A 10,024-nucleotide genomic window follows, 5' to 3' on the forward strand; every position below is an offset into this window, starting at 1 on the left:
ATATTGAGAAAGGAAGTATGAAAGTTTGGAGACAAATCAAACGTTTCTTACCTTTTGAAGATACGGCATGTAATCTTTATCCTTATTAAACGAACCATACTCATTCTCCACCTGCACTGCAATAATGGGACCTCCCTGGTGGTACTGAGATAAGCAGAGTAGGGGGAGAGTGAGGCTACTGGTGCTAAAGTCTGGAGTTTCTGGGTCTGCTACTAAAGATAACACACCTGGTGAGGGACACTTTGATCCTTGTTATTTCCTTACCTCAAGGCAATCTCTTCCCTCCCCCGGGTCCTACAGTCAGAGTCACCTCCAGGTACTTTAGCTGCTGCAAGGAGTTCTACCTTCCCAATCTTTGTAGCGACTGCCACAGTTTTCCCTCTATTTCTCACATTAATTAGCTACTTAACTATGAGAGCGCAAACCTACAAACTCATTCCACTCCCATTCTACCCACTTTCCCACCTGACAAAGAAAGAGGTGTCCTTTCTCCCTCCTCCTGTCTTAAGGTAATGCCATCACTCATGCGAGGCGTTACCTGCCTCTCATCATCTTCTCAGGAGCTAATTCTAGCTCGCCATTCTTAAACTTCAAACCTTTCCTTCCAAATTGACTGACTTCCACCATCCTGGAAACTTATTCAGAAACTTCACATCAGAAAGAGAGAGAACAGCCCAGGATTATTTCCTCCAATAACCATTCTCTTACTCTCTCCTCCTTTGTTTTTTGTTTGTTTGTTTGTTTTTTGTTGGTTTTTTAAAAAGATTTTTATGGCTATTTAATTTTAATTTTTTTATTTTTCAATTATAGTTGACATTCAATATTATATTAGTTTTAGGTGTGCTCTCTCTTCTTTAAGATTCTTACTTCTTGAAAGAGTTATTAGTTATCTACTCTCTCTCGCTTTTAGTAACTTCTCAGGCTACTGAGGTAAAGCTTCCTCCCTGTCATACCACCTAAGCCATCAGCACTCACCTAGTTGTGCTGAAATTATAACACTTTTCAACGTTGAATTTAATCTTTCCACACTCCAGTCCTTCCACACTCAAGTCAACTCTCTGCTTCTTGAAGCCTCTCCACACTGAAGGCAGATAAACTCTCAACAGTGAACACCTGATCACTTCACTCCCACGTGGTTCCTACTGCCTCTGAGTAAATGCCTGTTTTAGAGGGAGGTATTCTCTTTTAGACAATGAGACATGAGATCCTGAGTTGGAACAGAGGGGAATGACCATGTTTGGTGGGTTTTCCTTTACAGCCTCACATTTTGCGTGTTTGCCACCTCACATACTATGCTCCAGACTGACTGGACTTCTTTTATTTTTTCAAACTCCTGATTCTCTCTCTTGTCATTTGGTCTTCACCCATGTTGGAGATTCCTGACCATTCCCCTGGCCTGGCTAAAGCCTGCCCACCTTTCAGGTCACTGTTTAAGTTACTTTTTCTGGAAAACATGCTCTGAATCTCCCTTTCTCCTACACTTCTTCCACTGTAGCAGTTACCAGTCATGTTGAAGTGCTTGTTTGTCTCTCATGTTGAGTTATAAGCCCCATGGGGCAGGGACCATGTCTGTGCTTCTCACCACTGAAAGCTTAGCTATTACACAGTGTTTGGCATATAGTAGGTGCTCAATAAAAACATAAGTATTCTGAACTGGTAACTAAGGATGATTGTTTGTATTATTGAACAGTATCTTCTCCCCAGCCTAAAAACCCCATAGTAGATGAATTCACAGTTAACCACATGAAATAAACAGGATTAGAAGAATAAATATCCCCAGTAAAACAATAAATATACTCAAAAAATTATTTAAATGTAACAAAACAATGAAGATAATCAATGAAATGAAAAAACTTTAAAATACTAATAATTTACTAATGATGAGCCCTATACATTTCATTTGTATTACAACTCCCTGTTTTTTAAAACTTTCCCAGAATTTCCCACCTTATGATTTCAATGGATGTTTATACATTTATTTTGCTTGCTGAATATATATGAGTGCTAAGTAGCATTTGTACTTATACCTGAACTTCCATCCAAACATTCAGTCTTTCTAGTTTTAAGACTCAGAAGTTTTTCACTCCTGTCACTCTCACCTTGATTGCAGAAATGAAGCCAGAAACATATGGCTTCAGCTCTTCTTACAAAGGATGTTCCTTGATTCCACCAAACAGACCCAGAATTTAATCCTTAAAGCAAGGTCTTCTTCCCCTCTGCATTACCCTTCTTTCCTAAAACTGTGCTGCTTTATTTCCATTTATAATCTCCCATTTCTTCTCTTTATAATTATCCTAATAAGAGTCACTCAAATTCACAATTCAGAATTATCTAGGAGAGATGACATCATAGAAATGGCAGCGTAAGGAGTGTTTCTTGAAATCTCCTCTGGAAGTACAACAAATTGAACAGCTATAATTCAACAAAGGACTCCCTACACATCACATAAGTATGCCTGAGAGACTCGCACAGTGAATCAGCTGAAGGTGAGCAAATCAGGCTAGCGGGGGAGGAGGAGGGAAGTGCAAAGACACAGGCCACTGGCCATGGCCCCAGGAAGCAGACAGGAGCCACAGCCTCAGGAGAGGGAAGAATTCAGGCTCCAGGCACACCATTTGTGACCCACAGTCCTGCCTGAGGGATCAGCATACAAGGCAGCTGTATCCAGCATTCGCAGGTGAGAAGGCTGGTTTAAGCCTGCACAGCCAGGCAGAAATCAGAAAACAAAGACACAGAGCCTGGCTGCCTCCCCTGGCAGAGCTCACCCCACCCCCACCCTCCTCAGAGTTAGAACTGGGCTTCAGAAGAAACAAGTGGCAGTGTTGGATTAAAGAACAAAATATCAACAACCCTTAAAACTGTACCAACAGTCCTGTGCACTCCAGCAACAGGGAAAGAGATGGGGAAGTGGGATGAGACAACCCTGGGCTGTTCAGAGCCACAAGCTCCAGCTGCCTTTCCGCATCCCACCCTGCCCCCACCTTTCTGGTCAGATCCCTGTGGGGTAATCAGAGCAGCAGGCTCAGCAGCAGGCTGCATGGGAAGCTATGAGACTTCAGAAGATTTGACCGGTATTCTCAGTGCATTTTCACCAGCTGGGGCAGAAACTGCACTGTCTGTAGAAACAACTGACCACACCCATCGCACACTGGAAACCTGCCTCACCCACCTAGAGCTACATTGCCAGGGGCATTCTGGGTGCCTGGGTGACTAGCCCCGTCCCCAAAAACCATGGAGGAGGTTTTTTTACAGCAACAAACAATCCAAAATGGCCTGGAGAGATTTTGGTGGTGAAGAATGCACTACAACCACTCAGGAGTAGCTCTGGGGAATTTGCAAGCCTGAAGTGGAGGCTGGCAACAGTGTCCTCAGGGCACAACACAAGGTGGTCACAGGCCAGGCGGAGGCATAAGATCTGGATCTGTATTAATGTTGTAAAAACCACTGCACACATTTCATAACTCACTTCAACTCCACCCCGGCCAGCTAGTGCCAAATCATCGAGGGCACTCTCAGCATCAAGTCAACCAGCCAGACATATGCTCCTAAGGAGCCTCTTTCAACAGTTGGGCCTTATGGGCAGCTGACAGGTGGCAACAGGCATAGAGGGCCCTGGGCCTATTGCTAAGCTGCCTCAGGCCCAATTGGTGGAAGCAAGCCTCAGTTCACAAAGAGGCCACCCACACATGCCTCCAGGTCCAGCACGGGCAGCAGCGAACTGCACACAGCTTTGAGTCACCTACCAGGTAGCTACAGACTGGTAACAGGCAGGTCTGAAACTATCTTGTATGGGAGCCTCACTCAAGAGACACCACAAACAATATACCCAGAAGCCAGCTTCAGACCAAACCAGAGCACCACCTGGTTTGACCTACAGGCGGCACACCCAAAGAGAATTCTCAACAGGCACAAGAGCCCTCAGGGACGAAGCCTCCACTAAGGGTGTCAGCCCTCACACAGCAGCTCATACACTGTGGGCATTGACAATCCTCAAAGCTATTCAGTGTGGGAGTCAATCCCACACACTGACACTCCAAAAGCAATCAAGGCTCAACTACAACAGAACACTCACAACACAAAGGACACCTCTGGAACACATGCACAGGAGATTAAGGAGACTGTGCAATTTTACTATAAAGGACACATACTACATAAAGTCACCCAGCAAAGACTGAGGGACATAGGTGTCTACCTAATATATAGACGCAAACACAAAGCGACAGCCAGAATAAGGAAACAAAGAAACATGTCCCAAATAAAAGAGCAGAAGAAACTTCCAGAAATGGAACTAAATGAAACAGAGGCAGTCAACCTACCAGAAACAGAGTTTAAAATACTAATGATAAGAATGATGAAGGAACTTAGTAAGAATTTCAAAAAAGAGATAGCAAGCATAAAAAAGGATATAGAAACCATGAAAAATAACCAGTGAGAAATAAAGAATATAATAACTGAAGTGAAGAATACACTTGAAGAAATCACCAGCAGATTAGATGAAGCAGAAGATCCAATCAGCAATTTAGAAGACAAAGTAGTAGAATTCACCCAATTGTAACAACAAAAAGAGAAAAGAATAAAAAACAATGAAAATAGTTTAAGAGACCTGTGGAATGATATTAAGCACAAGAACATTTGCATCATAGCAATACTAGAAGGAGAAGAGAGGGAGCAAGGAATTGAGAATATTTGAAGAAATAATAACTGAAAACTTCCCTAACCTGGTGAAGGAAAATGACATACAAACCCAGGAAGCACAGAGTGTTCCAAAGAAGATGAACCCAAACAGGCCCACACCAAGACTTATCATAGTTAAAATGGCAAAGGTTAAAAAACGAAGAGAGAGTCCTAAAAGTAGCAAGAGAAACACAGCTAGTTAGTTACTTACAAGGGGGCTCCTATAAGACTATGAGCTGACTTTGCTATGGAAAATTTGCAGGCTAGAAGGGACTGGCAGGAAATATTCAAAGTGATGGAAAACTAAGACTTACAACCAAGATTGCTCTACCCAAAAGGCTGTCATTTCAAATTGAAGGAGAGATAAAAAAGCATCCCAGAAAAGAATAAACTAAAGGAATTCATTACCACCAAGCCAGTATTGCAAGAAATGCTAAAAGGGCTTCTTTAAGCAGAAGAAAGGTAAAAACAAGCTAACTAATGAAGACTAGAAATACAAATAATAAAATGGCAATAACTATGTACCTATCAATAATTACTTTAAATGTAAAATATGGATTAAATGATCCAATCAAAAGTCATAGCTGAGTGGATAAGAAAACAAGACCCATGCATATGCTGTTTACAAGAGACCCACCTCTGATCAAAAGACACACACAGACTGAAAATAAAGGGACGGATAAGATAGTTCATGCAAATGGAAATGAGAAAAAATCTTGAGAAGCAATACTTATATCAGACAAAATAGACTTTAAGATGAGGTATATAATAAAAGACAAAGAAGAGCACTTCGTAATCATAAAGGGATCAATTCAACAAGAAGACATAACCCTAGTAAACATCTATGCACCAAACATAGGAGCACCTAAATATATAAAAGATATTGACAGACATAAAGAGATCAACAGTAACACTATCATAGTAGGAGACTTCAACACCCCACTGACCAATGGACAGATCCTCCAGACAGAAAATCAATACAGAAACAGTGACCTTAGACCAGTTGTATTTAGATCAAAACAGAATATACAATCCTCTCAAGTGCACATGGAACATTTTCCAAGATAGACCACATGTTAGGCCACAAAACAAGTCTTAATAAATTTAAGAAGATTGAAATCATACCAAGTGTCTTCTCTGACCACAGTGCTATGAAATTAGAATCAATTAAAAGAAGAAAACCGGAAAACACACAAATACATGGAGGCTGAATAACATGTTACTAAATAGCGAGTGGGTCAACAATGAGATCAAGGAGGAAATCAAAAGATACCTCGAGACAAACAAAAATGAAAACACAAGAACCCAAAATCCATGGGATGCAAGGAAGGCAGTCCTAACAGGGAAATTCATGGCAGTGCAGGCCTATTAAAGAAACAAGAAAATTCTCAAATCAACAGTCTATCTTTACACCTAAGGGAACTGGGGGGAAAAAAACAGCAAATAAAGACCAAAGAGAGTAAAGGAAGGAAATAACAAAGATCAGAGTGGAAATAAATGAAACAGAGACCAAAAAAAAAAAAAAAAAGATCGATGAAACCAAGAGCTGGTTTTTTGAAAAGATAAACAAAATTGACAAACCTTTAGCCAGACTCACCAAGAAAAAGAAAGGACCCAAATTAATAAAATCAGAAATGAAAGAGGAGAAGTAACAACAACCATAGAAATAAAACAAATTTTAAGAATACACTATGATCAACTATAGGCCAACTAATTAGACAATCTGGAAGAAATGGGTAAAATTCTAGAAGCATACAATCTTCCAAAGCTAAATCAAGAAGAAACAGAAAATCTGAAGAGACTGAATACTACCAACAAAACTGAATCAGTAATCAACAAGATCTCAACTAACAAAAGTGCTGGCCCAGATGGCTTCACAGGTAAATTTTACCAAATATTCAAAAAGAAATATCACCTATTCTCCTCAAACTATTCCAAAAAATACAGAAGGAGGGGAGGCTCCCAAGCTCGTTTTACGAGGCCACTATCACCCTGATCCCCAAACCAGACAAATACATTACAAAAAAGAAAACTACAGGCTAATATCCCTAAAGAACATAGATGCAAATATCTTCAACAAAATATTAGCAAACTGAATTCAGGAATACATTAAACAGATCAAGAGCAAGTGGGATTCATTCCTGGTATGCAAAGTTGGTTCAATATCCTCAAATCAATTAACATAATACATCACTTTAACAAAATGGAAAATATAAATCATATGATCATATCAATAGATGCAGGAAAAGCATTTGACAAAACCCAGCAGCCGTTTATGATAAAAACTCTGAGCGATGTGGGAATAGAGGGATCATATCTCAAAATAATAAAGGCCATATATGATAAACCCACAGCTAACATCATACTCAATGGGGAAAAATTAAAACCATTTCCCTTAAGGTCAGGAAGAAGATAAGGATGGCCACTTTCACCACTTTTATTCAACATAGTTCTGGAAGTTCTAGCCACAGCAACCAGACAAGAAAAAGAAATAAAAGGCATCCAAATTGGAAAGGAGGAAATAAAATTGTCATTATACCGGCAGCCAGCGTGAGTGGTTGCAGCCAGTGTGAGCAGCTGGCAGTTGGTAAGAGCTGCCGTGATCTGCCGTGCCGTGAACCACTGGCCGCCTACCAGCAACAATCTGCCTCAGCTGGGTAGAGCGCAATGCTCGTAATACCAACATGGGCCAGTGAGCTGTGTCCTCCACAACTAGACTGAGAACAATGGCTTGACTCGGAGGTGTTGAGGGGGGTTGCGAGGAGAAGGGAGAGGGAAGAAATTTGTCATTATATGCAGATGACATAATACTATATAGACAGAATCCCAAAGACTCCACCAAAAAACTATTAGGACTGATAAATGAATTTACTACTGTAGCAGGATACAAAATTACAGCTCAGAAATTGGTTGTATTTGTATATACCAATAACAAACTATCAGAAGGAGAAATTAAGAAAACAATCTCATTTGTAATTGCTTCAAAAAAATAAAATACTTAGGAATAAATTTAACCAAGGAAGCAAAAGCCCTATACTCAGGAAATCATAAGACACTGAAGAGAGAAATTAAAGAAGATACAAATAAATGGAAACATATATCATGCTCCTGGATAGGAAGAATTAATATAGTTAAAATGTTCATACCATCTNGCTAACATCATACTCAATGGGGAAAAATTAAAACCATTTCCCTTAAGGTCAGGAAGAAGATAAGGATGGCCACTTTCACCACTTTTATTCAACATAGTTCTGGAAGTTCTAGCCACAGCAACCAGACAAGAAAAAGAAATAAAAGGCATCCAAATTGGAAAGGAGGAAATAAAATTGTCATTATACCGGCAGCCAGCGTGAGTGGTTGCAGCCAGTGTGAGCAGCTGGCAGTTGGTAAGAGCTGCCGTGATCTGCCGTGCCGTGAACCACTGGCCGCCTACCAGCAACAATCTGCCTCAGCTGGGTAGAGCGCAATGCTCGTAATACCAACATGGGCCAGTGAGCTGTGTCCTCCACAACTAGACTGAGAACAATGGCTTGACTCGGAGGTGTTGAGGGGGGTTGCGAGGAGAAGGGAGAGGGAAGAAATTTGTCATTATATGCAGATGACATAATACTATATAGACAGAATCCCAAAGACTCCACCAAAAAACTATTAGGACTGATAAATGAATTTACTACTGTAGCAGGATACAAAATTACAGCTCAGAAATTGGTTGTATTTGTATATACCAATAACAAACTATCAGAAGGAGAAATTAAGAAAACAATCTCATTTGTAATTGCTTCAAAAAAATAAAATACTTAGGAATAAATTTAACCAAGGAAGCACAAGACCTGTACTCAGAAAATTATAAGACACTGAAGAGAGAAATTAAAGAAGATACAAATAAATGGAAACATATATCATGCTCCTGGATAGGAAGAATTAATATAGTTAAAATGTTCATACCATCTAAGGCAATATATAGATTCAACACAATCCCTATCAAATTACCAATGACATTTTTCACAGAAAGAGAACATATAATCCTAAAATTTATATGGAAACATAAATAGCCATGGCAATCTTGAGAAATAAGAACAAAGTGGGAGGTATCATGCTACCCAACATCAAATCATACTCCAAGGCTATAGTAATCAAAACAGCATGGTACTAACACAAAAACTGATACATAGATCAATGGAACAGAATAGGGAGCTCAGAAATAGATTCTTGTCTATATGGTCATTTAATCTATGACAATGAAAGCAAGAAATTACACTGGGGTAAAAACAGTCTATTCAATAAATGGTGCTGGGAAAACTGGACAGACACATACAAGAAAATGAGGCTGGACTACCTCGTTACACTATATATGAGAATAAATTCAAAATGGATTAAAGACTTAAATGTAAGATCTGAAACCATAAAACTCCTAGAAGAAAATATAGGAAGTAAATTTGCAGATATTACTCTTAATAATATTTTTACTGATATATACCCTCAGGCAAGGGAAGCAAAAGAAAAAGTAAACGTGGGATTACATCAAATTAAAAAGTTTTTTCACAGCAAAGGAAACCATTAATAAAACAAAAACAAATCCTACTGAATGGGAGAAGAAGATATTTGCCACTGATATATCTGATAAGGAGTTAATATCCAAATTTTATAAAAAACTCATAGAACTCAACACCAAAAAAACAAACAACCCAATTAAAAAATAGGCAGAAGACATGAAGAGACATTTCTCTAAAGAGGACGTATAGATAGCCAATAGAAAAATGAAAAAATGCTCAATGTCACTAATCATTAGAGAAATGCAAAGTAAAAATGACAATGAGATACCACCGCACCCTGATCAGAATGGCTATCATCAATAAATCAAAACAACAAGTGTTGATGAGGATGTGGAGTAAAGGGAACGAACTCTTGGGTACTGTTGGTGAGATTGCAGATTGATGCAGCCACTATGGAAAACAGTATGGAGGTACCTCAAAAACTTGAAAATGGAACTACCTTATGACCCAGCAATTTCACTCCTGGGTATCTATCCAAAGAAATACAAAACACTAATTCAAAAAAATATATGCACCTCTATGTTTATTGCAGCACTACTCACAGTAGCCAAGATATGAAAACAAAAACAACCGAAATGCCCATCGATAAATATTTGCACAAAGAGACTGGTACATTTTACAATGGAGTATTACTCGGCCATAGGGAAGAATGAAATCTTACCACTTGCAACCACTTGGATGGACCTAGAGAATATAATGCTAAGTGAAATAAGTCAGACAAAGACAAATACCATATGATCTCACTTATATGTGGAATCTAAATAACAGAATAAACAAACAAACAAAACAGAAATAAA

The 10,024-nt window shown here is 39.3% G+C and overlaps 1 protein-coding gene across 1 annotated transcript in view; it reads right to left on the reverse strand.

Moving 5' to 3' along the window:
- The window catches only part of GLB1L3 (galactosidase beta 1 like 3), a gene marked incomplete at its 5' end in the record, with an annotated part of 41,639 nt that extends 41,495 nt beyond the window's left edge, over positions 1-144 (reverse strand). The window contains one exon of the mRNA XM_019634754.1: positions 52-144. Within this exon, the coding sequence (XP_019490299.1) occupies positions 52-144 (93 nt within the window). The remainder of the gene's footprint in view (positions 1-51) is intronic.
- Between the last annotated feature and the right edge of the window lie 9,880 nt (positions 145-10,024).

Source organism: Hipposideros armiger, unplaced genomic scaffold (genome assembly GCF_001890085.2).
Source record: "Hipposideros armiger isolate ML-2016 unplaced genomic scaffold, ASM189008v1 scaffold_1878, whole genome shotgun sequence".
Taxonomy (NCBI): domain Eukaryota; kingdom Metazoa; phylum Chordata; class Mammalia; order Chiroptera; family Hipposideridae; genus Hipposideros; species Hipposideros armiger.